General features: G+C 49.1%; 2 protein-coding genes across 2 annotated transcripts; one reads left to right on the forward strand and one right to left on the reverse strand.

The window, feature by feature from the left end:
• Positions 1 to 680: 680 nt before the first annotated feature.
• On the forward strand, positions 681 to 14,377 carry THEMIS2 (thymocyte selection associated family member 2; the record flags this gene model as incomplete). Its single annotated transcript, XM_084244118.1, has 6 exons — positions 681 to 774; positions 3,234 to 3,374; positions 5,715 to 6,125; positions 10,564 to 11,630; positions 13,749 to 13,902; positions 14,304 to 14,377. 6 exons carry the CDS (start codon positions 681 to 683, stop codon positions 14,375 to 14,377), a joined length of 1,941 nt encoding a protein of 646 aa, XP_084100244.1.
• Positions 14,378 to 18,569: 4,192 nt separating this feature from the next.
• On the reverse strand, positions 18,570 to 27,653 carry RPA2 (replication protein A2; the record flags this gene model as incomplete). The annotated part of the gene is made up of 6 exons (XM_084243431.1): positions 18,570 to 18,654; positions 19,620 to 19,714; positions 19,891 to 19,983; positions 24,863 to 24,979; positions 25,708 to 25,782; positions 27,609 to 27,653. The coding sequence occupies 6 exons, from the start codon at positions 27,651 to 27,653 to the stop codon at positions 18,570 to 18,572; spliced, it is 510 nt and encodes a 169-aa protein (XP_084099557.1).
• Between the last annotated feature and the right edge of the window lie 217 nt (positions 27,654 to 27,870).

The following is a 27,870-nucleotide window of genomic DNA, read 5'->3' on the forward strand; positions in this document are numbered from 1 at the left end:
CTGCTGAGGGGAGCAGCGAGCGAAGCAGGAGACGGTCTGCTGCGCCACGTGGTTTAGTCAGCTCCCTGGCCGGGGTTTGAACTCACGCAGCAGTGGCTGGTGCTCGCTTGACTGCGCTGAACTGCGAAGAGTTCTTAACCGGAACTGCCCCGAGTGCTTGGGTGTCCTGAAAAGCTGACGAGGTCCCCGTCAGAAGAGGTCCAAGCCGTGTCCCCCAAGGGGACTCGGGGGTCCCGCCCCCCAAACGTCCTCCCCACGCCCAAGGGGAGAGTGAGGTCTCTCCTAGGAGACCCAGAACCTCTCGAGGTGTGCTGGCAGGAGTGGGGGGTGGGCTGGGTACCGGTCAACGAGTTCCCCTCCATCATCACCCTCCCCCGCAGGGGACATCACCGACGGCTGGGGGCGCGGGCACCAGCTTTTACGTATTTAGAGCCCCCCGACTTTGTCAGCTCCTGATCCAGATCTCCTACGCCGTGTGCCAAGCGGGGGTTGCACCGGGTTTTAGAAATGCGAAAACCGAGGGGAGCAGGGAGCCACCGACCCGCGAGCCGAGGAGGCCGCGCACCCCCCCCCCAGCAGGCGGGGCTACCCCGGACCGCGCCCCGCGGGGGCGGGGCGGGGCGGCTGCGGCCGGGCTGGCGGGGTCCGGGCCATTCCGGGGTCCGCGGGCCGCGCGCACCATGGAGCCCGTGTCGCTGCAGGATTTCGCGCGCGCGCTGAACCCCGCCTCCCTCCCGCGCGTGCTGCGGGTCTGCTCCGGGGTCTACTTCCAGGGTGAGTGTCGAGTCGAGATCCCCCTGGGGGTCGGGGCCTTGGGTGTGGGGTCGGGGAGCTGTCCCTGCATTAAAAGCTCAGGAAACTGCTTCCCGGGTCCAACTCCCCGTGGCCCTGTGCAAGCTATTATTTGGGGATCACGCTGAACTTTTTTGGGCTTCGGCTTTTGCTTCCGTGGAATGGGGGGTCGCCAATTGCCCCGCAGGGTGGTGATGGAAATCAGTGAGCTCGGGCACAGAAGGTGGGTGCAGCAGCGCCAGGCTGGGGTGCACCCGCGCGTGTCTGTGCGCGGGCACGCGGCATTAGGGCGCGCAGGACACGCAGCTGTTGCTTGAACTTTAAGAACCAGATTACAAAAAATTAAAAAGAAAAATAAAAGAACCAGATCAGCCTTCCCCCTCCGCGGCCTTGCCTTGAGGCCCCCCCACCCACTGACCCCTTGGCGCCCGTCTGCTCCGCCTTCCTTCAGCCCCCCAACCCTCCCTTAACCCTGTACTTGGCGATGGACGCTACTTGACCTGACCAGCTCTCCCACTCTCAGCTCTAATTGTGTTTTTTTTCAAGATTTATTTCCTTAAGCGTACAAAACCGGGGTACAGGTCAGAGGTGAGGGGGGTGAGAGGATTCACCAGAGACAGAGCAGGGAACAGAACAGGCAGACTGACGAAACACACTGCTGAGGGGAGCAGCGGTCCAGTCAGGAGAGGTCTGCTGCGCCATGTGGGATTCTCACCTGCCCCTGCGCTGCAGAGGCTGCGGACAGCTTCACAGCGTGGCGCTCAACCGCCTGCGGCACCAGAGAGGCCCTGGCTCTAATTGGTCTTCCCTCAGGAAGCCATCCTGGCTCTCCCCACTCCTTGCAGGAGACACATTTTCCCACTGGCCACTGTCCCCCTGGATCACAGGGATGGGAACCCAACAGGGGTGCGGTCATTATCCCCCAAGAGCAGGCGATTGACAGGTGGTGGAAGAGAGGATGGCTGCTCAGCAGATGGGAAGCCCAGCGCTGCCCTGAGGGCTAGAGGAACTCTGAGCAGAATGGGGCAAGAGGAAACAGGGCAGGGGAGGGGTGGGGTGGGGCTCCCCATGCTATTCCTGTCTTGTCTTGCCACCAGAGCTTCCAGTAAAGTGTTCGAGGCCCCAAGGGGGGCCCAAGGGTAAGACCCAGGGGAACCACCATAGCGGGGCTCACTGGGTCTGCTTGGAAATCTGACCCATCTGGGTTGAAAAGCCACTTTCTCCTGCAGGCCCTGCGGTCTATTTGCATCCCCCAGCCCGAGAGGCTCCATCCTCCCAGAACCCCTCCTAATAACCTGCGCTTCCTCATTCTGCCTGATGGGGCGGTGGGGCCCGTGGGAAGTTAGGGCAAGAGAAGAGCCTGTGGAGATGGGGGTGAGTGTGGAGAAGGCAGGGGGTGTCGCTGCGGGGCAGGTGGCTGCGGTTCGCTGCATGGCTGGCATCTGCAGCTTTGCATGCCACCCCCCTGCGCTGGAGCCCCCACTCTGCCTCCTATTGTCTGATCATCTTGGGCCACCCACGCAGTCTCAGGCGTCTTGGGGCCATGCAGGAAAGAGAAATAGCCGTTTACTCCAAGGACGGTCGTGGGCCTCCAGGGCGGCGGCTGGTCCGCGGAGCTGAGCGCTGCGCTGGGAACACGGCGGCCGCCCAGCCGTGTAGCTGTTCTCACCGCCCAGGCCCGGGCCCTGAGCCTGGAGACAGACTGTGCGCCTGGGGGCCGGAGCCCATCTCCCCTGGGGATAAGGAACCGGCTACTCGGGGAGTCACCAGGTCCTGGGGGCTGTGGTGAGCGCCCCTCTGGGGCCTGCAGGGAGGGGCGGGCTCAGCTGGCCTCACTCTCACCTGCCTGCTCTTTCCTGTCCCTCCTTGGCAGTGGGGAGCACTCGTGAGCCCCCCTCCCCGCCCCCCGTGAGAGGTTTTGTCCAGCACCCTCTGGACTCCAGGTGCTGCTGCTTTTAAGCACATTAAACCCTTGCTTCAAAGAAAGTTGGGCCCCAGTGCCCTAGGGAGGGGTTCAGAACCCTGCCTGCTGGCCGCACCCTGAAGTGGTGGCTCTGTGACTCAGGGGGGCTGCTGACTCCCTGGGCCTGACCTTGCAGCCAGGCGGTACCTCTGTTCACTCCATGACTTCAACATGTGCTTAGAGCCCCACCCGTGCCAGCCGCAGCGACGCTCATACGTATCAGGATCGGCCCTGCCGAGAGCTCAGCTCTGGACGCAGAAGTGAAGAAGGCCGAAGAAGAGGCCCCAGAGGAGACCAGCAGGCTCCAAAGGCAGGGATTCTGCTGTCCCCGGGCGCTGCTAGGCAGGGAGCCAGGGAGGGCGCTGCAGGCAGCAGGAACACCGTGAGGTCTGGCAGAGCAGAGCTCGCTGGGGCGTAGAGCACAGGCACCTGGTGCTTGGCCCTTGCTGAATGGGGAAACTGAGTCTGTGTCCCATAGGCTCCATCTACGAGATCTCTGGGAATGAGTGCTGCCTCTCCACGGGGGACCTGATCAAGGTCACCCAGATTTGCCTCAAGAATGTGGTCTGCAAGAACCCAGGGACGGGTCAGACCATAGAGCTCGCCCTCAACTTCCAGGGTAAGGCCTCTGTGTCCTCTGTCTCCAGGCACATCCACAGCCATCAGCTCGCGGGCCCAGCGCACTCTACCCTCTGGCTTGGCACATGCCCTCTGACCACCACCTGACCGAGCCTCTGGGCCAGGCAGTTCTCAGCTGGTCTGAGATGCCCCAAGGCTGACACCACTGCGCTCACCCCACCCCCCATCCAGCTCTCTGATCATGTGTGCCTCTAGGCTGGAACTTTGTTCCAGGTTTTTGTCTAGTGTCTGTCTTTGTGTTTGCACTCGTGTTCACTCACCAAACTGTTACTGAAACTCCATGGTGTGCCAGGTGCTACTTTGGCCGTTGAGGGTGAAGCAACTGCGGGCTTCTCTGGCAGGAGCGTCCAGGATGGCATTTGGACAAGGGCAACAGCAGGAGCAGGCGCAAGTTTAGGATGGGGCGGGTGTAGCCTGCTGCAGGGGTCTGTGCAGACTTCCTGGAGGAGGTGGCACCTGAACTGGAGGAAGGATCTGAGCTGGCAGGAGTAGCAGGTGCAGATTCAGCAGTTATTTCTCAGTTGTTGCAGGAGGCACGTAGCAGGGCCCAGATGCTGAAGCCAATGGCTTGGCTGGGCACCTCAGCTTTGCCAGCTACTAGGCCTTGGCGAGTTCCCATGACCACCCCAAGCCTCAGCTTCCTCCTCAGAAAGTGGTGATCAGCGTTGATGTGAGGATTAAGAGACGGGGCACTGCCAGTGCCGGGCGAGGGCCTCCCCTGAGGGAAGATTCCCCGGGACAGGACGGCCCAGCTGGGCCAGGAGAGCAGGAGCCGGCCCACCTGGCGCGGGTGTGGGGGCAGACACGCTCTGTTCTTCACCTGGAGGGCACGCAGGAGCCAGTGGGGGCTTTACATATGGAAGTGGTGTGTTTTATTTTGTATTTTAAGGATTTTGTTTCTCTTTTGAAATCATTTTTAAAGGAAGACTTGCTAGAACTGTGATACACCTTTTATCCAAACTCACCAATTTTTGACCCGTGTGCTCCACCTGCCCTCCCCGCACACACGCAAGAACACGGATTATGACCTGCGTGTATATAGGGATATAATATAGTTTTTTCCCCGAATCATTTGAGAATTGCAGATGTGATACCCTTTGACATTTCAATACTACTCTTAATATTTTGGTGTCGCCCCCTAAAAACACGAACATTCATCCGTGAAACTAGAACTCAGTGATCAAATTCAGGAAATGTCATGCTGACGCACGACGCCTGCCCAACCCACATCTGTCCGGATTTCAAAATGACCTGCGTGGCGCCTTCCCCCTTGAGCCGGGGTTGGATCCCAGATCACGTGGTTGCCCCATTTCTTCTGTCTCCTTCAGGCTGGAAAAGTTCCTCAGCCTTTCTTTGTCTTCACGCTGCCATATTGGAAGTGTCCAGACCAGTACTTGGGTGGAATGTCCCTTGTCCACATTGTGTGCTCCTTCCTTTTTTTCATTTTTTTTAAAGATTTATTTATTTATTTATACAAGCACTGGGTACAGTCAGAAGCGCGGGAGGGTGAGAGAATTCACCAGAGCCAGAGCGGGGAGCAGAGCAGGCAGAAGGATCGAGGTACAATGCAGAGGGGAGCAGCGGGTGGCAGGAGAGGTCTGCGCGCCATGTGGGACCCTCCTCCAGTGGCCGGGGAGCAGCCGGGGATCGAACCGGTGCTGCAGAGGCTGCGGGCAGCTTCGCAACCCAGCGCTCAACCGCTGCGCCACCGGGGAGGCCCTGTGTGCTCCTTCCTTGATCAGATTTGTGTTGCCTGTTGGGGCAGGGAGATGTCAGAAGGCAAGTTATGTTTGGGTGTGTGTGTGTGTGGGGGGGGTATTTTAGGCCAGTCCTGGGCTGGGGAAGACTGCTTGGGGGGAGAGTAGTTGAGCAGCCAGGATTGGAGGACGGGCTGTAGAGGCTCAGGGGGCGGCCACTTGGTCAGAAGCTCCCAAGTTTCCATCTGGGAGAGACAGACAATGGCCCTGGCCCAGCACGGGGTGCTAGGTGTGGGGTGAGAGGGATTGGAGTGGTGAACGGGCATCTGGAGGCCAAGACAGCGGCAGGCGGGGGTGAGGAGATGGGAGCCCAGCAGTCCTGTGCTCTGTCCTGTCCCTGGCCAGCGTCTCTGCGTCCCTGCCCCTCCCCGTCTGCCCCATGCGGTCACTGGCTGCCTCCAGGCCCTCAGCGCTGCATCTTGCTGCCCCGATGCTGGCCTCCCTTGACACCTGTCCTGGGGGTGCCGGTGGGGCTTTCTGTGGCTGGACTGGGGCCTGGAACGTGCCACCCTGGGCCCAGCAGAGGCCTGCCCCACTCTGACACCCTCTGCTGTACCCCACAGGCCCCTTCACCCCCATTGCCGGCCCTCACAGCTACGAAACCCTGGAGGAGCTGGTTTCTGCCACCACCCAGAGCTCCATGCAGCTGCCCATTGACTTCATGTCAACCCGCAGCATCACCACAGAGGCCAGGGTGGTGCCTGGGGACCAGCCACTCACGCTCGACGCCATAGAAATGCAATCCGGGGTCTGCTATGCCCGCTGTGTGCTGACCACGCAGACACCCTGGGTCGTGGTGCACCTGCCCCTGTCCCAGAGGGGGCCGTTCTGGAAATGGGATCCTGGCACCCCTCGGACTCTGCTTGAGGCCCTGCAGGACCCGGCCCTGAGTAACCGCCTTCTCACCTGCCCAGTCCTCCCCTGGCGCTCCGTGACCCTGACGCCCCAATATGAGATCCACGCCATCATGCACAGTGAGTTGCCTGCGCCGGTGGGTATGGTGGGTGTGGCCGAGGAAAAGAGGAAGCTGGGGAGCCGCTCTAATGAGAAACCTCTGGTCCCCAATAGTCTGACACTCTGGGGGCTTCCCGGGTATATACAATGCCCACCCTGCCGGTGGGACTAAATCCATAGGTATGAAATAGGTAGATACAAAGAGGTAGGAGGAAAAGGGACAATGGAAAATGGAAGGGAGGTCCCACTTTTTTCTCTATTTTTTAAAAAAGATTTATTTTTATTTATACAAGAGCTGGGGCACAGACCACAGGCGTGGGAGGGTGAGAGACAGAGCAGGGAGCAGAGCAGGCAGACAGACTGAGAGCACTGCTGAGGGGAGCAGCGGACGAGCCAAGAGAGGTCTGCTGCGCCATGTGGGTAGCTCCCTGGCCGGCCAGGAATTGAACCGGCGCTGCGGAGGCTGTGGACAGCTTCACAGCGCTGCGCTCCACCCCCTGCGCCACCGGGGAGGCCCCTACTTTTTTACTTTATAAAAATTGGGCAAAAATTAGATGGTGATCTGAAGAGGCACAGAGAAACACAACACTGTAACAATAAAGCCATGCCCATTTGCTCAGGAGAAACATACTTTCCCGTCCCTGGGGAGAGGGGCTGTTCTAAAGCTCCCTCTGCCTGGGAGCTGTTTGCTGAGTCCTTTCTCAGGACAGCCTGGGGGCAGCAGGCAGAGCAGAGTGGGTGAAACAGATGTAGCGCCAGACCAGGCCCGACCAGCCAGAGGCCAAGGGTGAGCAGAGGCAGGAGAGTGGACCTGGGGCTGCCCCGCTGGATGGCAGAGGGTTTGGTTTCCGTTCCCTGCCCGTGACTTTCTGAGCAGCAGTCAGGGTTGCTGGCACACGATGCACAGGAGGCAACAAGCAGGGGTTCTCTTCTCTTTTGAAAACTACTTTATAGTGGAAAAATGCGAAGCTCTATGAAGCAGGTATTACCTCGAGATGGACTTGCTGCCTGGTGTGTGACACCAGCTTTTGAGAAAGCATTTTATTGACTGGCAATGAAACAAGAAAAATACTCAACACTGCCTTCCCAGTTAAGAAAGGGAAGAAGTTTGTATAGGTTTTGGGGGGCAGGATTGAGAATAAAGGAGTTAAATTTTATTGGCCAAGGAGTGGGCTAAGGGCAAATAAATGGTGAAGTTTATTGGCTGGTTACAGGGCTGTCCATCCAGACAAGTGTGAAGAGGCCTTTTTAGATAACTGGAGTGTTGGGTTTCTGGAGGACTCCGTATCTCTGGGCAGCCCCTTGCATTTGTGCTGTCCCGCTCCAGCCAACCTAAGACTCAGTTCAAGGTTAGTTGCTTCTGTGCAAGCTCCAGCTGTTTCATTTGGAGATAAGCACATGAAAGCAAACTTCAAAGGCAAACTTAGGTAAGTTGTGTGTTGCATGCTTTAGAATCTAGGAGTGGGCCTCCCTGATTGTGCAGGGGTTAAAGTCTCAGCATTATGAAGTTATCTGCAGCCACTGCAGCACAAGTTCGATCCCCAGCGAGGGAGCTGACCCCATGGCGCAGCAGACCTCTCCTGTCTCGCCCGCTGCTCCCCTCAGCGGAGTACTTCAGTCAGTCTGCCTGTTCTGCTCCCCACTCTGTCTCTGGTGAATCCTTTCAGCTGCTGCAACTTACAACAGATGCTGTTTCACATCTCCCATCCCCACTCTCCCCACCCCATCCGACCTGATGATTTCAAAGCAAACCCAGGTATATAATTTTTTGGTAAATATTCCAATATGTCTCTTTTAAAAATGACTTTTTAACAAACCACAATCCCATCATCACACCAAGAAATTAATAATAATTCCTCATAGCACCACTTAGTGGTAACATCTACTTAGTGTTCAAATTTCCTCTGTTCCCTCTTAATTTTTTTTAGTTTATTAGCATCGTCATCTGTATAAGGTCTACAATATTGCTGTTGTTTTGTCTCTTTTTTTAAAAAAAAAAAAAGAGATCTATTTATGCATACAAGAACTAGGGTACAGGCCAGAGGCGTGGGGCGGGGTATGAGAGGATTCACCAGAGACAGAGTGGGGAGCAGAACAGGCAGAATGACCGAAATACACTGCTGAGGGGAGCAGCAGGTGAGACAGGAGAGGTCTGCTGAGCCATGTGGGCAGCTCCCTGGCCGGGGATTGAACTTGTGTTGCAGTGGCTACAGATAGTTTCATAGGTTGTGTCTTAACCCCTTGAGCCACCAGTGGTGCCCGTTTTGTCTCTTAAGTCTTTTTTTAAATTCCAGGTTCCCTTTCCTTCTCTATTTTTCTCTTAATTTATCTGTGGAAGGAACTAGGCCAATTTGTCCTGTAGTCTTTTCTACATTTTGGCACCAGAGTGCTCCTCTGTCACCTGTTTTTTTCTTCTTGGGTCAGACCTGAGACGACCCCCAGGATCAGAGATTTGCTTGAACTCACAGAACCCAGCATAGAGTCAAAATGCTCACAGCTGTGATGTGCTTTCATGACTCAGTAAAAGCGAGGAGTGTAGGGCAAAGTCAGGAGGAAGCCAGGCCCAGCTGCCGAGAGTCCTCTCGGGATTATTTAGCATTTTTTTTTAATCATCATGAACTCAGAGAGGAAATTATTTAGAATTTTTTTTAATCATCATGAACTCAAGAGGAAGTGTTTTCAGTGCCTGCTCCACTGAACTTGTTATTTTTATTCATGCTCAGTCTCAGTTTTGGCCAATAGGAGCCCGTTCAAGTTGGCGCCTTAATCCTTTTGCCATCCTTACCTGGTCTTGAATAGATTTGCCGTGCCTTGTGAGTAGCTCCCTGGCAGGCCGGGATTGAACTCGTGCTGCAGAGGCTGCAAGTAACTTCCTAGTGCTGTGCTTAACCCCTTGCGCCACCAGGGAGGCCCCACTTCCTACTCCCTCAATCATCTCTTGAGTTTATACACGAGGTTACAAATCAATGCCCAGGGACGAAACTAGTTGCCCGAGGTCATTTAGTGTTTTTCTTGATTTGTTTTGGTTTTTTTTTTTTTAAGATTTATTCATACAAGAATTGGGGTACAGGCCAGATGCGCGGGAGGGTGAGAGGACTCACCAGAGACACAGCAGGGAGAACAGGCAGATGACAGAAATATGCTGCTGAGGGGAGCAGCGGGCACGACAGGAGAGGTCTGTGCGCCATGTGGGACCCTCGCCAGCCGGCCAGGATTGAACTGGCGCTGCAGAGGCTGCAGACAGCTTCACAGCGGGCGCTCAACCACCTGCGCCATCAGGGGAGGCCCTCTTGGTTCATTTTTATCTTTGTAAATTCAGAAAGGATTTGAAAAGGCAGCTTATAAGATGATATTCAAAATTCAGTTGAAATTTGATCTAGGACACCATCATTTTTTTTTTTTTAAGTTATTTTTGCATAGAACTGGGGTCCTGGCCAGAGGGGTGAGGGGTGAGAGGATTCACCAGAGACAGAGCCGGGAACAGAACAGGCAGACTGACTGAAATACACTGCTGAGGGGAGCAGCGGGTGAGACAGGAGAGGTCTGCTGCGCCATGTGGGTCACCTCCTTGGCAGGGGGGAATCAAACTTCAAACTCATGTCACAGTGGCTGGCGTGGTTAGCTTGATAGCGCTGAGACTTTAACCCCTGCGCCACCAGGGAGGCGTGATACCATCAGTTTAAATGGACGATTTAATTTAAAAAGTGTTTGAACTAATTGGATATTTTATGATACTAAAGGATTATCAAATAAAATCATTATTTAGATGTGGTGATGGCACTGTTGAGTTTTTTTCCCCCATTTTAATTACCGTTTTAGAGACACAGAAATTGGCAGAGCGTGACGTGGTTGTTCTGATGAGAAGTAATCCAGTGGAGGGGGAGTCCCTAGATGAGGGGATAAATGAAAAAGGAGTTAAGGGGCCTCCCTGGTTGTGCAAGGGGTTAAGCGTCAGCACTATGAAGCAATCCACAGCTAACCCACATGGCGCAGCAGCTGCTCCCCTCAGCAGTGTGTGTCAGTAGATCTGCCTGTTCTGTTCCCCACTCTGTCTGGTGAATCCTCTCACCCCCGCACCTCTGGTCTGTACCCCAGTTCTTGTATGCATAAATAAATCTTCAAAAAAAGAGAAAGGAGTTAAGATATTGAAGCTGAGTGATAGATACATGAGGGTTCATTCTACTAGTCTACTTTTTTTAAAAAGTTGAAGGGGGGGTGGGGGGCGGGAGGGGGAGATTGGGATCAGAATGGGGGGGTTGCAATTGTATGGGTAATATAAAAATAAAATTTATTATTTAAAAAAAAAAAAGAGGTTGAAGGGAAAGCGTAGGCAAGGAATCTTCTACAATAGAAAAATGCTGATAGGAAAGAGAAGGGAAGGAGGGTGGCTTTGCCAAAGGTGGGGTGCTCCCCGAGCAGTGTGTGGTGCCCTCCCAAGCTGACCTCCCTGCTCCACAGTGCGCAGGACCTTGGTCAAGATCCCCTCCACCCTGGAGGTTGATGTGGAGGATGTCACCGCTTCCTCTCAGCACATCCACTTCATTAAACCTCTGATGCTGAGTGAGATCCTGGCCCAGGGAGGCCCCTTTCCTCTGTCTATGGAGATCCTGGAAGTCCCTGAAGGCCCCCCCATCTTCCTCAGCCCGTGGGTGAGCTCCTTGCAGAAAGGCCAGCGAATGTGCATCCACGGGCTGGCCTTACCACCCTGGCGGATCCTGGCCTCCACCAAGGGCAAGAAGGTGCCCAGACACTTCATGGTCTCCGGGGCCTACCAGGGCAAGATGCGGCGGCGGCCGCGTGATTTCCCCACGGCTTATGACCTGCTGGGCGCTCTCCAGCCAGGCAGGAAGCTCCGGGTGGTGGCCACCAAGGACTGTGAGGGCGAGGGGATGGACACCCCTGAGTTTGCATCCCTGGCTATGGGTGACAGGCTGGAGGTGTTGGGGTCTGGCCAGGCCCACGGGGCGCACGGCAGGGACATAGACGTCTTGGTGTGTCAGCGGCTCAGTGACCAGGATGAGGAGGACGAGTCTGAGGAGGAGGTGGAGGACCAAGAACGGATTCTGCTGCCGCTCTACTTCTCCGGCTGCTTCGTGGAGGAGATGAATGACGGCCGGCGCTACAGCCTGGCGGACCTGACTGCCCAGTTCTCACTGCCTTGTGAGGTCAAGGTGGTGACCAAGGACGCCAGCCACCCCGCTGACCCTCTACCCTCCTTCCTGGGCCTGCGGCTGGAGGAGAAGCTCACAGAACCGTTCTTAGTGGTCAGTCTGGACTCTGAGCCTGGGGTGTCTTTTGAGATCCCGCCGCAGTGGCTGGACCTGACCGTGGTGGAGGCTGAGGAGCTGCCGGGCCAGCTGGCTGGGTCTGTCCCCACGGCCACAGTACAGGAGGTGACCGATGCCTTCTACTATCGCCTTCGGAAGTTACCTGCCCTCAAGAGCCAGGCACCTCCGCCCAGGCCCCCGAAGAGTAAGGGCCTCATGGAACAGAAGAAAGAGACCAGCAAGGAGGGAGGCTTCAAGGTACCATGTGACTGAGTGGGCGGGGGGTGGGGGGGTGGCTGGGGTCCTTGCACAGGCTGCCATTCCTTCTCTAGCGACACGTTCTTCTTACGATTGTGCAGAACTTGGGTGTATCGCATTGCACACTTAGTAACTATTATTCCTATTTGGTCTTGACAATTCTGATGTTGGTGGTATGAGATCCGTATTTTGTGGTTGATGAAATGAGCTCTTGAGACCCTCCCAGAGTTGCTAACAATTGGGAGGCCAGAACTAGAGCACAAGCATCTGACGCCAAGGTCACAGTGCTCCACCTTTCTGCCATCCCTGCTGACACCCCTTAGCTCAAGAGTGACCATTTTTCACCTAGACTGTTTTGGCAGCCTCTTCTACTCTCCAGAGTGGCCTCCCAGACCCTCCCTGGTCACTGATGGGTCTTGGCCCCATTTTCTAAAACCCCCAGTGGCTCCCCATTACTAGAGCATAACGTAGACCCTTAACGTGGCATCCAGGGTCTTTTGGAAGCTGACTTTGGTCCCGCCTTCCCAGGCCCATCTTCTACCACACACTCTGCAGGCCACACTCTCCTGCAGTCCACAGACTCCTGAAACGCCCTCAGCACGGCAGGATCCCCGCCTCAGCACTTTACACATCCTGACTCTCGAGTCAGAAAGGTCGTTTCTCCCGGGCAAGGCTCCGCGGTCTTCCTCTGGGCGGTGACCTCCTTTCTCTTCTGTATTTGTGCTGCATGTTGTAGGGAGCTTGGGGGTAAGGGGTGGGGAGCACATCATTTTTAGTTCACTTAGTTGTACTCAAGTCTCTGGCTACCTGAGGGTCCCCGGGGGTAGGGACTTCCCCACTGCAAGGCGGGCAGAGAAAGTGCTGGAGGGTGATGAACTGAACCAAAGTGAATCACAGGGATAGGGAAGGAACCAGGCGCAGGCAGAAAGGCTAAGCTGTGTCCCTGTTGGTTCACTCTGCTCTCTACCGCTCTAGGCACTGCTGAGCCTGGGGTAGCAGCAGTAACTCACAGAGCTGTTCGGTCAGTTGCTCCGCTGGGGCTCGCTCTGTGGCAGGCATCTACCTCTGTGCATTCCCCCACTTAGCTTTCACCATCTGTGGTGGGCATGTCTGCTTTTCTCCTTGCTGAGAAGACAAGCACAGAGAAGTCAAGTGGTTTACTCAAGATCACACAGCTAATAAGTGGGGTCTGAAATTGAGCCAGACTCTCTGACCTGAGCACGTAACTACTGTGCTCAGCTGAGAACAGGAGGGGGTGATCTACATAAAATGCACTCTAGAACCTGACAAACATTTTGCTTTGGGGTTTGGGGAGACTTGTATTTTGTACCATGTGGGCAGGCAGAGGCAGTGAAAAGGCTGCATGGTGAGCAGGTCCAGAGGGAGCTCCTATCTGCAGGGGAGGAGTAGGCTGTTGTTTTCTGATGGGTCAAAGAATGTAAATGCAGGCCTTGTGACAGGGCTGTAAAGAATTAAGAGGCCTCAGTCCCTGTCTGAAGAAGTGACTCTGGGCCCAGTCCCGGCTTGCCCATAAATGGGCCACTTTCCTCCTCTGAGCTTCAGACCCTCTGCTGCTGATCAGGCTCCAATATGTTTGCGCTCCAAAGCATGACGTGGTGGAATGACCTTTAGAGGTCACAGACGTAATTCTGGGTCCGAACCCTGGTCCAACTAGGATTCCCTGTGCAAGGTTTGACACGATGCACTCTCACGGAGCCAGACTTAATCAGCTACTCGCAGGATGAGATGAGCAGATGTGCCTGTAGCACAAGGAAGTTGAGTGAAAGTCCGCTTCCTTTTGGGACCCCTCTCAGCTCTGGCACTCTGTTCTGGAACTTTGTGACCATTTCTTTCCCTTCAGCAATAAACTGGAGAGCCATGGATTAAACCCCTGCGGAGAAACTCAGGGACTCCCTGTCTCCAGTCCCCAACCCTGTCATTCTCTTCCCTGTCCTTTCTCTCACCTGCCAAGGAACATTTCGTGTATTTGGAGCAAAAATATCTAATGTCCTAAGAAAGCCTACCCTGAAAAGGAAGGAGGGACAGAGGAAGTGACACTTGAGGAGACTTACATGAACTCTTGAAACCCTGTTGACTTCTGTTGCTTCTCCCACTTAGCCTTTTCAAGTGTTAGAACCACAACCCCCTCCGCTGCCCAAATCCAAGGTGATGACCTTGCCAGAGGTTACCAAGGACAAGTCAAAACTATACAGCAAGATTCCTGACAAGAAGAAGGACCGCAAGCAAACTAAGGCCAAAACAGAGGATCTAGGTGAGTCTCTGTCACTTATTTCTCCCTTCCCCACTCTGCTGCATTTGTCTCCAGTGGTGCTGGCCCTTCCCTCAGCACTGCTCCTGGGCAGACCCTTCTGTGGTTCCAGAAGAATGGACAGGTCTATATGGTGTAAACTTAGGCAGCAGGGACCCCACTATCCCTGTCCCAGGGTCTCCAGAGTCCTGGCAAAGAAAATGAGCTTATCCCCCAACACACTACAGTCTCCAAAGCCTCCAGGGGGAGCATTTAGTGCTCAGAGAGCAAATTGTGCTTCTGGGCTAGCAAGGATCTTAGAGCCTCTGGACCAACCCTTTCCCTGTCCGGGTAAGGAAAATGGGCCCTCAAGAAGGGAAGAGACCTGAGTCCAGAAACCCTCACTGACTCGGACTCTCTTTCAGATGCGGATGATCATGATTATGAAGACGTAAACGATTATGAAGTAGTATCTGAGCGCTTTCGGAAAACCCTGTAGGTGTTGAAGGAGTCATGCTTCTTAACTGCTGCTTCTCAGGGAATCCTGATACCAACCAACCATTGCAGGCCTTTAGCAGATCTTGGATAAGGTCTCACAGATTAGATTGTGGGCAGGAAGTGGTATTGTGGGCACTGATCTGCAATGGGATGGACATTGCACTAGCTTCCCTCAGGTTCTAGGTTCTTGCCACTGAGGGCTGCTCACTTGGGCCCAGCACCTTACACTGACTCCCTCGCCTCAGAGATTTGGTATCCAGAGGAGCCACTGGGTTCTACCCAATCCTGTGTCCGGTTGTTCCCCTGGTCGGTACACACGAGAACCAAAGAGACCGTCCACCACAGTGACTCTTGCCTCCCGGTAAAGGAAATGATCATGATCACACTGCACTGAGAGCCCTTTTTTACATTTGCCATCCCCTCCCCACCAAGGCTCTAAGCTTCTGGGTCCAGAACTGTCTTCCTCATCTCCACAGCACTGAGCACCTAACAGCTGTAGTCACTGTCCATGAGGATTTCATTCTAAGACCATGGAATAAAAATGACATCTGAGCTTCTGGGAAAATGTGATATCACTAAGTTCTGCATGCCAGATCCTCTACAGGCCCATCTAAACGCTCTACTCTCTGAGACAGACAGTGGTCTTATTTTAAAAGTCAGGAAACTAACTTGAGTGGCCAAGTGCTTTAGAAGGCAGACTAGTCATGAGCCTGGAATAAACAACCTATAAACAAGTTATTTAACCTAAGCTTCAGCTTCTTCCCAGGTAAAATGAAACTAAGTTAGCTATCTCTCAAACTGATTTTATCGAATGAGATAAGCTTGGTAAAGCAGTCAGCATAGTGCTTGGTACATAATAGTCAATAAACAATAGTCTCATTCTTGTTGACCAAGATCACGTAGCTGTGCCTATCTCCAAACCTATCCTCTTTCCACATGCCTACACCATCTGCCAGTCATGGGATTCGTCCCAGTGCTTAAATGTATGAGACCAGAGACAGAGCCCAGTAACTGGCTGGAGGGCCTCACCACCTAGTAGAATGGAAGTAAGAGAACAAATACAAGCCTGTGTTTACACAGAGGCTAAATCAGCTTTTGAGGTCAGTCCATGCCTGCTCAATGAGGTAAGACCACAGGCCTTATTTCCTAGAAGTGGTGGGACTTTGGTTTCCTGGGTTGATATAGTCACAGAACTAAGTACTTGGTTGGCAAAGATAAGAAAAAACAGGATGATCTGAGTCATCAGCTGAGGTGGGACTACAAGAGACAAATTTCCAGCTCCTGGATTCTAGGCACTGCACCTGGGTATGTCCTTCCTTTTCCTGCTAACATCCCTCTGGCCTGTCTGGACCCCTGTACTTCCTAGGCCTAGCCTCCATACCCCTGGACACACTTCTCCAGATCGCTGAGTGGCTACTACAGACTGCTGGGCCAGTCCCCAGTATCTAGCGCCCCATCCCTTACCTTCTACCAGTTTTCATGCCAACCTCCAGAGACAATCTAACCTGTGCAGGACAACCCCAAGGAAGAGAGTACTCTGGGACAAGCTGTAAGCAAGCTCCTCCTTCGCACAGAACTCCTAGGAACCTAGCTCACATGCAAAATGTTGCTATTTTTCGCTTTCACATTTGCATTTAATCTTGACACCAAATTGAGCAAGATCACAAGCAGAGAGGGAAGAGGGCTAGCAGTTGCTACAAAAGGTCATTTCTGAGAGGGCAAACACTGCAATGAGAAGAAATGAAGCCATTTCACAGCAGGGAAAGCTGGGCTTAAAAGGAAACATTTGAAAACCACAACTGTGAATGTTTTATCAGAGAAATGGGTGGGGGAGTTGGCTGGTAGGGGACCATAGGATACCAACCTCAGGGAGCTCTTGCCTTTTTGCCTCTGGCCAGGTATTCTAATGGGGCTGGGGGTTCCCCCAGAGCAGTGGTCTCCAATGAGCATACATATCTAAGGTATACAAGGTGATCCCCTGGGAAATAGTATTATCCTTTCATATTTATTTTTAACATCCTTTTAAATTTCTATTTGTGAATGTTTTGTAATGTGTAACATACAATGATAGCTGTATATCACTGCTAAATAAATGAATATAAAAACTGGGGATGCTTGCTCAAAAATATTTACCAATGAGTTTTGAATGTCCTGCAACTGCATTTTTAAAAACAAATGACCCATCCACATCAGGTACTAATCTCCTGAACTTTCTCTAGTTAAGCCATGTAAAGTACTGTTTCTTGTTTCCCAAGAAGACTCACTTCCTAGCTCCATTGCATCTCCGGAGAGCAGGCTGGACACTGTTTGGCTATGACACGGGGAGTTCTAAAACTTGAGCCATACGGTCCGTTGTTGCTGACTCAGTAATAGGCAGTGAGAACATCTGTCTGACATCCAGGTGACCACAAATACCCAAAATGCAATGCTCCTGCAAAGGCTGGAGTTCCATTCTGCTGAGGAGCGGCTGGCCTGTCCCACAGGCTCCCAAAGTGCTTGGGAATTCAGAACCAGTGAGCAGCCCCACTGTGCTGCTGGGAACATGGACCCACAAGTCCAGTGACACCATTCCTAGTACCTGACTAACAGGGACACAATAAACACTTGCTGAATTAATTAGTAATTTTTAATTGCTAAATCAAGATTCAAAACCAAAAGGTATTTCCCAGCACTGCTACTGCCTTGCCAGCTTGAGGGCACTCGTCTGATAAATAGAAAGAGAAACTCCACCAACCATGAAAGTACCTATCATGCACTCTAAATTCACATTTACTTGTAAATAAACATATTGGCTTGGCTGACTTCCAATATCTGTGTGACTGTTCAGATTGTGCATACAGAAAATAACTGTCAAATTATCAGAAACTGGGAGGGTGGAGGCTTCTCCACACAGCTGCTGGATCTCATTTAGAAACAAAGCAGTTATAGAATCCTTCATTTGCATGTTACACATCATTAACTAGTCTCAGAATTAATTCTTCTTTTCAAGACAGATTACTTTCGGATTTGTGAAAAACATCTTTGAATGAATTTCCTCTCCCACAAGGTAACGGAACTGATTAAGTAGGCCAAAAAATAGTCAAAGCTTTTAGTCTCATCTTGTGGTCAAAGAGTAGATACTCCATTTAGTTATGTGATCACATACTGCCAGAAAATCATTTATAACCCTATTAATGGCAATGTTATTGCCTTACAAACTTTATTTCATTCAATTTTCATAACAAACCTGTAAGGAAATAACTCCTCTTTTCATAAGTGAGGAAACAGAGGCTCTCACAGCAAAGTAGTTTAAGATCCTAACTAAAAAGGAGAAGAGCCAGGATTTTAAATCCAAGTGATCATCCGTTACACTGCTGTTACACCAGTTTAAAAAGAAAAATAGGGCCTCCCCTGGTGGCGCAGCGGTTGAGTGCTGGGCTGTGAAGCTGCCCATAGCCTCTGCAGCACTGGTTCCATCCCTGGCCGCCGGCGAGGGTCCCACATGGTGCACAGACCTCTCCTGTCGCGCCCGCTGCTCCCCTCAGCAGTGTATTTTGTCGGTCTGCCTGTTCTGTTCCCCGCTCTGGCTCTGGTGAATTCTCTCACCCTCCCGTGCTTCTGACTATACCCAGTGCTTGTATAAATAAATAAATAAATCTTAAAAAAAAAAAGAAAAAGAAAAATAACATTTTCACAGGTCACTGCAATAATAGAACTATTTTATTAAACATGAATGTACTTACTTTGTACAAAACACAATAACATTTCTTCTCTTCTACTCCCAAGTCCACTGCTCTAGGACCTCATCTTTATAAAAAACAAGTCCAGGCAGCAGTTCTGACAAAACGAAGGAAAGTGCAATTCTGAAAGCAACACCATATAACCAAAGTGGGGAACAAAAACTGGCAGAAGTTAGTAGATTCTTGGTTAGCGCTCTGCTAACAGACCCATCACCTTCTGCAGTCCTGCTCATTGTCTCTCAAGCACTTCAGTCATAGAGAACCCCTTCTGGTATTTTAGTAATACGAACTCACTCTCGTAGCACCTCCCTTTCAACTCCACCTATCCTGATGTTGTAACTAGTTTCTAACTTAGGAAGTTCGACCCTGGTTTACATCTCTTGGAGCTTCAAAAAACTTAAGCAGTGAGTTAAGACAACAGATTGTGAAAACAGGTCCAGTTGGAAAATATCTCAGGGGCCCAATAAGATCCAGTTATTCTGCATCTGTGGATTTAAAATGATCATCATCCACAGTGGAATAGATGTGGCCCTCGTTGCTTAGAAAATCCACAGCTTGCCTAGAAAGAAAAAAGGCACATTTTGTAACCAAGAAGAACAGAAGACCAGACACTGCCTTTGGATACCATTAAATATGTACACTTCACTCAGCCCCTCATCGTCTCAGAATTCATACCATTTTGGTCAAAAAGGATCATGGAGGGAGAAATGCCAGCAGAATCACAAAACTGAGGTACTCCAGAGAAACAATGACTGGGCTGCCTAGCACCCCTCTCCAAACTGTGTAAAAGCAACAGTGCCTCACCCTAAGTACCAGTCTAAACAAATCAAAACAGGGATCTAAAGCTACAGTTCCGTGTGTACATAAAAGCTCCTATAAACAGCTCTTTTTGTAAGTCCTCTCTTCCCCACCCCCAACTGACCCAGCAGCTCCCCCTCTAGGAAGTGGACTTGCAGGAAATAAAGAAAAGAGCTCTTCAATATGGTTTGGCACCTTCAAACCCCTCTCAAGGCTGTCAGGGTCAGTGTCAGCAACAGTTAATGACAGTCATTCTGTGCCTCATCATAACCACAGTGACAGAGAGAGAAACTGTTATCCTAGTTTTATATAAGAAATGGAATTAGACACAAGCATTTCTTTTCTAGTTAGAAAAAAGTCTAATGCCATCAGATCTAGAATGCCTGATAGGACATACCTCCCCGGCGGGAGCAGTACCACAGATGGGCCTGGCCAACTGAGCACCAGGAGCTAAGGACCTTGCTCCTTCAGAATAAATTCTGGCAAGAGGCACCAGGTCAGTTTTTATGCAAAATTATTTTCCCTGTACATCATAGGCCTTAGCGTATGTTGAATAAACAAACAAATGAGGTTTGTGACAGGGAGGACCACCTTTGTCAGTTCTTTTTCTTTTCCTACTACTAACAACTCCCTTCCTGGGATGGGAGACAGTTTGGTTTTGTTTTTTAAAACTCATTTCTCATTACTAGGAAACCCTGGTGAGGTGAAAGGGGTACAAACACTTACTTGATTGAGATGGTAGTCATATGGTGGAGTTGACTCTTGAGCTCCTCAAAGTTCAATCCTTCAGGTCTTGGACAAGCCTTGATCAAATCCAGTACCTAAAGAGTCCAATGAGAAAGATTTTAGCAACTACTCTGAATCTGCTCCTCCATATAAATATGAATCCCTTTATAACAAAGAAATGAGTCAGGTACTTCACATTAGAATCATTAAGGAAGTTATAAAATTTAGGATTGTCTGTGTTTTGCATTCCTGGAGCCACTCAGGTGTTTACCTGGTTTTGGGCCACAGTGAGGCCATTTGCTGGCGTGAAGTTATTAAAGTTTCCTGCTCCAGTCATTCCTGGATCTGGTCTGCATGCTGGGGGCTGAATTAAATTCACAACATTAGAAAATTCACCAAACACAGTCCTACTTATCAGCTTAAGAAAACTTAAACAGAGTTTCCCCCAAAACAAGTATCTATATGGGGAGACCAAATAATCTAAAGAGTATTTCAAACTGATAGCAAATTAATTTTGAGGTCATTCTATTCACTCTTCTTCCTCACAGTTTATATTTTTGATGTCATTTTTTTCAACTCCTTTTTTCATGTTTCCCTTAACTGATTATTATAGTTTTCATTGCTATTGCTCCTTTTGTCTTTTATTTTTAAATTTTTAAAAAAGATTTCTTTATTTATGCATACAAGAGCTGGGGTACAGGCCAGAGATGCGGGGGGTGAGAGGATTCAACAGAGATAGAGCAGGGAACAGAACAGGCAGACTGACTGAAATACACCGCTGAGGGGAGAAGCGGGTGAGACAGGCGAGGTCTGCTGCGCCATTTGGGTTTCTCCCTGGCCGGCCGGGAATCAAACTTGTGCTGCAGAGGCTGCGGTTTGCTTAACCCCTTGCACCACTAGGGAGGCCCTCCTTTTGTCTTCTGAGTGTTTCAGAGGAAGGACAAGTAATCCTCTGAAGCACATACTATCAGAGAGAGAAAAGGGTACCTGCTGGATCCTTCTTTCCTTTGTGATGTAAGGAACGAGAGGATAACTTGGGCTGAGAAGAAAATTACCTGGAAATTGGCTACAGTGATATCCCTGGTGATCAATCACTCAAGCATTGAGTGTCAATTAGGCATGAAGTGATACAAGGAGGGTAAACAACAAAGGGCACAGAGGAGGACTACTGGTGCATTGTTGGTGCCTGTGGTGTGTAACATACACCTGCAAAGGTGGGAGCCTCTATTTCCGAGTCATACAGTATTGCAAACCAGTTAGTTACCTTAATAAAATAAAAAAAAATTTTTTTTAAAGATTTATTTTATTTATTATACAAGCACTGGTTACAGTCAGAAGCACGGTGAGAGAATTCACCAGAGCCAGAGCAGGGAGCAGAACAGGCAGAAGGACCGAAGCACACTGCTGAGGGGAGCAGCGGGCGGCAGGAGAGGTCTGCGCACCATGTGGGACCCTCCTCCTGTGGCCGGGGAGCAGCCGGGGATCAAACCGGCGCTGCAGAGGCTGCAGGTAGCTTTGCAACCCAGCGCTCAACCGCTGCGCCACCGGGGAGGCCCCCTAAAAAAATTTTTTTAAGGAGTGTTCCAATCACCTTTTTTCTTCCTTTTCACCACCAATTAAAAAAAAAAATAGTTGACCACAATCATGGTTTTCATTCTCCCAATACACCTCTGAAACTGTTGTCAACAAAGTCACTAATGACTTTTCAAATATACCCAAGTCTCTTTCAGTTCTCATAACACCTGGCCTCTCAGAAGCAGACACCACTGACCACACCCCTTTCAAAATACACTCCTCTCGAAATACACTCCTCTCCTAGGCTTCATGATACCATATTCTTCTGGTTCTGCAGTTACTTCTCAAACTATACCTTTGTACTATCCTTATCAACAGCTTCTTCTGTCTCCCAAGGGCTGACAGTCCCCCCAGATCTCATCTGGAACCTCCTCTTTAGGCCACAAATCCTTGTTCACAGACACCTTCCACAGAGACGGGCTCACACGCTTTACGGTAAAATTATTTACTTTTCTCCCTAAACCTGCTTTCTGCGATAATTCCTCAATTAATAAACCCAAACTCAGGTCTCCCCTGGTGGCGCAGACGGTTGAGCGCCACGCTGTGAAGCTGTCCACAGCCTCTGCAGCACTGGTTTGATCCTGGCCAGCCGGCGAGGGTCCCACATGGCGCTGCAGACCTCTCCTGTCGTGCCCACTGCTCCCCTCAGCAGTGTATTTCATCAGTCTGCCTGTTCTGTTCCCTGCTCTGTCTCTGGTAAATCCTCTCACCCTCCCGTGCATCTGGCCTGTACCCCGGTTCTTGCATAAATAAATAAATAAATAAATAAATAAATAAATAAATAATCTTAAAAAAAAAAAAAAAAAAAACCAAAAAACCCAAACTCAATCCTGCACACATTAGTTGTCTGAGTCTCCATTCCTTCACCCTCCAAATCTGCCCCCACAGCCCAGTAATATAACCTTCAGTGCAGCTCAAGTTCATCTGCATGTCTCTGGTGAATCCTCTCACCCCCCGTACCTCTCCTGTATCCCAGTTCTTGTATGCATAACTAAATAAATCTTTAAAAAAATATATGTTAACTACCCATGACAGATACAGGAGGGGCACTGTACCTGTCAGGAGTTTCATTCATTCCCCAAACATTTGTTAAATACCCAATACTATGAGGTGATGAAAAACAAAAATCTAGGCCCCCCTGGTGGCACAAGGGATTAAGTCTCAGCACTAGCAGGCTATCGCCAGCCACTGCAGCATGAGTTTGATATCCAGCCAGGGAGCTGACCCACATGGCACAGCAGACCTGTCCTGTCTCGCCCGCTGCTCCCCTCAGCAGTGTATTTCAGTCAATCCAGCTGTTCTGCTCCCAACTCTGTCTCTGGTGAATCCTCTCATCCTCCCCAACTCCCCCTGGCCTGCACCCCAGCTCTTGCATGAATAAAGAAATCTTTAGAAAAAAAAAGAAAAAAAATCAATCATCATTCCTTGTTTTGAAGCTAGAAACTTTCACATTGCTTGCTGGTAAAACAGAAATCTTACATTTTATGATCTATTAACACTGAACTGAATGCTATTTTTACCCAAACACCTTTGCTGAAAAAGCCTCATGTCCTGTTTCAGGTGCCCTTGCCTCGTGGTTTTAAAGACATCACTCCCTCTAGGGGTCAGGTTGGGGAACCCTTCTTTGTGGTTCCATGACACAAGCACTTGCCACTTATCAAGGCTTTCACTGCTTAAGTGAGCTGAACCTTCAAAGCTTAAAGCAAACTCTTTGAGGGTGAGGACTACTTTATTTACTGCTCAATATAATTGTCTATATACCTAGTTTTCACTCCCCAACTACCATTAAAGCCATTCTGTTTTTATCATATATTTGATACATACATACACAAGTTATAAAATACAGTAATGAAATAAATATCCTACACTTTCTATTCAACCCCATTCTCTAACTCACTTTTCCCCACCCTCTCCTGAAGCCTTTCTTTTGAAGACCCATGTTTTCAAGTGTGATAGCAGAACATTGTCATCTTACTTGGTTTCCATGCAGCACTCCATAATTTCCACTCGACCTTCTTAAAATACTCTTTCCAAAACATTCTGCAGAATCATATTTCCTAGTTAGGAAAACTGGTGATTTTTTTACTTTCACTGGTCCTGTTCTGCTCCAGACTTCCAAAGGTTAGCATGTTCCAGAGCTCTCACTCCTAGTGTCTCATCTCATCCGAGGTGATGTGTGACACATCACCTACATGACAATGGCTCCCACAGCTCTATCTCTAGCCCTGACCTCTCTTAAGCCCCAATCTTATATATTCAATTACCCATTTTATTCTCCACTTAGAGCTCTAGCTGGCATCTCACCCTGGGTAAAGGGCCAAAATAGGAGTCTCAATTTTATCCTCCAAACTTGCCAGCTTCATCAAGTCACCCCTGCCCCAATCCTAGGGGCTATTTTTGGACCTTCCCCTTTTTTGGTGTTTTCTATCTAACCCACCAAAGTCCTGTTGCTGCTACCTTCAAAATTTATCAGAATCCAACCACTTTCTATTATAGCTGCTGTTACCATTCTTCTGAATTCTGTCTGCTGCTATTCTTGGTGTCTCATAGTCTGTTCTCCGTAGAACAGCCAAGTGAGCTTTTAAAAAGATAAATCAAACCACATCACTCCCTAGTCAAAAGCTTCTGAATGTTTAGTATCAACTGAAAGAGAGCAGTCCTTACTATGGCCTCCAAAGCCCTACAAGATCTGGGTTCTACCTCTGCCTATATCCCTTACTATTTTACCTGTCACTGGTTTCCCTTACAGACACTCTGGCCTTCTTGTTGGTCTCAGACATAGCCAGTTCATTCCAGCCTCCTAACAGTTTTTATTCCTTCTGATTGGAATGTTCTTTTCTAAAATTTTACCTCTTACTCCTTCCTTTTTCTCTTCTACTCTATTTCAGAGCACCTATAACTACCCAAAATTACATTATTTGTCTTTTTGTGTACTGCCTATTTCTCTCAAGAATCCAAGTATGAGAGTAAACACTTTATCCATCTGTTCACTGCTGTATTATAAGGGCCTAGAATAATTTTTGGTACATACTAGGCTCAACATTTTTCAAATGAAAGAATTTATTTCTGCATCCCTAGTGGTTAACAAAGTGCTTAGTACAGAACAGGATGCAATAGCATCCTTACTGCTTATTTGTTCTCAAGAGTCTCCTTCTGTAACCAATCCTCCAACTTGCCACGAGAATCATTACAGGACATTCTAATATTAGAATCAACAAACCCTTTGTGTGATTCTAGATGAGTTTGTCAAATTGAATTCATACCACAGAAAATAATGTTGAGAAATTTTAGGGACAAAATAATAGTGTATAGCTTCCTAATTAGTCAATAGATTGGAAGGGAAGCAGCAAAATGCTGTCCTCCTTAGGGGTTTTCTCTGCATACACGCTGGCAATCTGGGAGCTAAAGGTTCAGGCTACAGTTATGGTGCTACACTTGAGGATTGTTTTAGGCCTTACCCTTCAACCCAATGGCATCAAAGAAACTCATCATTCGGAGGGCAACATGAGTGCTTCATATGGATGAAAACAATACAGTGAAGTTCATGTAGGAAGTGTTTTGAAAAGTGAGTAAACTCTTTCTTCTGGTTCAACCTCCAAAACGTCGAGGAAATCCGAGCCAGAGCACAGAAACTATCTATATCCTCCCATGGAAGGGAAAAAACCCACCTGGGTGTTAGCTTTGTTCAGCATCATGTGTGCATTGACTACTTCAAGCATATGTGTGGTGAACTCATTCATATCCTCCAGGGGCATAACCTTAAAGGCTATCAGGGTTTTTTTGTTCTATTAAAACAAAGAGAAAAATGTGAATAACAGATGAACACATTTCAGGGCAAAATACTACAGCTCTTTTCTTGGTTATAATATTTTTGTTAATATGGGAATAATGTGTTTTACAGCAGATCCTCAATTAAAAGAGGTCTTACAACACTGATGAGAGAAAAAAACAAATCACTCCAGGCGAGGGTCACTGTGTGGCGTTTATACCCTCTCCTCATGTCTTATGTGCGTTCTCTCAGCTAATTCGGTTTCCTCCCATAGTCCAAAGGTGTATACATTAGGTTAACTGGCACAACTAACTGTCCCAGGTGGAGTGAGTGTGGTTGTGTGTGAGTGGGCCCTGCAATGCAGGGGTATTCTGTCCAGGGTTGTACCTGAGCTACCAAGACAGACTCTGCCCATCCATAGCCTGAAATGGAATAAGCAGATTGGAAAATGAATGAATAAAAAATGATTACTTAATATTAGAGTCATTTGGGGTTTTTAGAAGTTTGGTGACACTATTGTGATCAGAAATGTTAGCGGAAATTAACTTTTTTCTATCAGTCTACAGCAAAATTGGTTTCACTGTGCATAGTTTTGCTTAAAGTCCCAGTATCTAAAAAATTATCTGATAGTGTAATTGTTATTACATTGTAATTAAGTGAGGAATTACTGAATGCTAAATTCAGGCATGAATTAAAAACAATTTCATGTGAAAGTATTTAAACTGTCTTTTTTTTTTACTTTACCTGAAAAGGTGTCAGATGGCCAGCCACTTTCACATACGTTTCTGGAGGAACCACAGTGTTTTCATCACTGGGATCCTAGTAAATAAAATACAAATATATCACTAAGGTTTTAGTAATGTTCATAAAAATCTCTTTAACATTTCTAAATCATATTCAGAAAGAGAAAGTTACAAATTAAGAGAAAGCATACTTAATATAACAAGTTTCCCCTTTTAGAATCTGCTTTTCTGAAAAACCAAGGTTAAGATTAAAAATTTCTTTGGGACCTCCCTGGTGGCACAAAGGGTTAAGTCTCAGCACTAGCAAGCTATTGCCAGCCACTGCAACATGAGTTTGATCCCCAGCTTGGGAGCTAACCCACATGGCACAGTAGACCTCTCCTGTCTTACCCACTGTTCCCCTAGTGCTAGCATTTTGAAATTGCTTGTTTGTTTATTATAAACAATGTTATCATCAACATTCTTACAACTGCATCCCTGTACATATCTTTAAGTATTTCCCTAATGTAAATCTCTAGCAGTGGGGTGCTAGGTTTTAACGATGGGTAATTGTGGTCATCTACTGATTTTTGAAAATGGTTATACAAATTTATACTGATACCATTAGGGTAGATGGTATCCACTTCCTTAAATAAACAATGACAAAACATTCAACAGATCAAGCACCCGGTAGTGGCACTGTACTAGCTGCTGCTTTCACCAGAAGTGGACATTGTCTTTTTTTTTTTTTTTTTTAAGATTTGTTTGTTTATTTATTTATACAAGCACTGGGTACAGTCAGAAGCGCAGGAGAGTGAGAGAATTCACCAGAGTCAGAGCGGGGAGCAGAGCAGACAGAAGGAACGAAGTACACGGCTGAGGGGAGCAGCGGGCGACGAGAGAGGTCTGTGCACCATGCGGGACCCTCCTCCGGTGGTCAGGGAGCATCCAGGGATAGAACCAGCACAGTAGAGGCTGCGGGCAGCTTTGCAACCCAGCGCTCAACTGCTGCGCCACCAGGGAGGCCTGACACTGTCATTCTTTTTTCACTTTGCCAATTTAGTAAGTTAAAAGAAGATAAAGTGGCTTGTTATTTTTGTTGCAACTTGTTTTTCATCTATTATAAATTATTTTTTTTAATAGAGGCATATTTTATTTATTTGTTTGTTTGTTTGTTTTGTTTATACATGTACTGGGGACAGTCAGAAGCGCGGGAGGGTGAGAGAATTCACCAGAGCCAGAGCGGGGAGCAGAGCGGGCAGAAGGACCGAAGTACACTGCTGAGGGGAGCAGCGGGCGGCAGGAAAGGTCTGCGCGCCATGTGGGACCCTCCTCCAGTGGCCGGGGAACAGCCGGGGATCGAACCGGTGTCGCAGAGGCCGCGGGCAGTTTCGCAATCCAGCGCTCAACCACTGCGCCACCGGGGAGGCCCCATCTATTATAAATTAAGCATCTTTGACCATTTTGCTAAACTGAAGTTCTTTTATTATTATTATCTTCTGCTTTGTTAGAGCTTTTATTACTTAAAATTTTTAAATGTGGGGCCTCCCTGGTGGCGCAAGGGGTTAAGACACAACCTATGAAGCTGCCCGCAGCCTCTGCAGCATGAGTTCGATTCCCCACTGGCCAGCAAGCAACCCACATGGTGCAACAGACCTCTCCTGACTTGACCACTGCTCCCCTCAGCAGTGTACTTCAGTCGATCTGCCTGTTCTGTTCTCCATTCTGTCTGTGGTGAATCCTCTCACCGCGCCCCCCTACACTTCTGGCCTGTACCCCAGCTTTGGTATGCATAATAAATCTTTTAAAAAAATTTTTAAATGTGTTATTTTTATAAGCGCTTTTAAAAAGTCAAGACTGAAAAAGTGCAACATGTCCAAAGTCCCAAAGTAACCCCACCCTGATTCAAAAGCCTCAGCTTACTTCCAGGTCAGCCCACTGGCGAACATCCATGGGTGCAGCTGTCATGTCATCTATTTTGTACACAACGCTGCTTGGAGCCTTCTCTGCATGTCTGATTACCCCCACAATAGTGACCTAAATCAGAAGAGGAAAAAAGTTTATTCTCTTGGACCAAAGCAACATTTATGTATATGTAAGTTTTATAAGGGAAGTAAGTTTTAATTCATAGTTACATATTATTTTACACCAGTTATTTTACATACCTGTGAAATCTCAACATTCC

The sequence above is a fragment of the Talpa europaea genome, assembly GCF_964194135.1.
Source record: "Talpa europaea genome assembly, chromosome: 9".
NCBI classification, from domain to species: domain Eukaryota; kingdom Metazoa; phylum Chordata; class Mammalia; order Eulipotyphla; family Talpidae; genus Talpa; species Talpa europaea.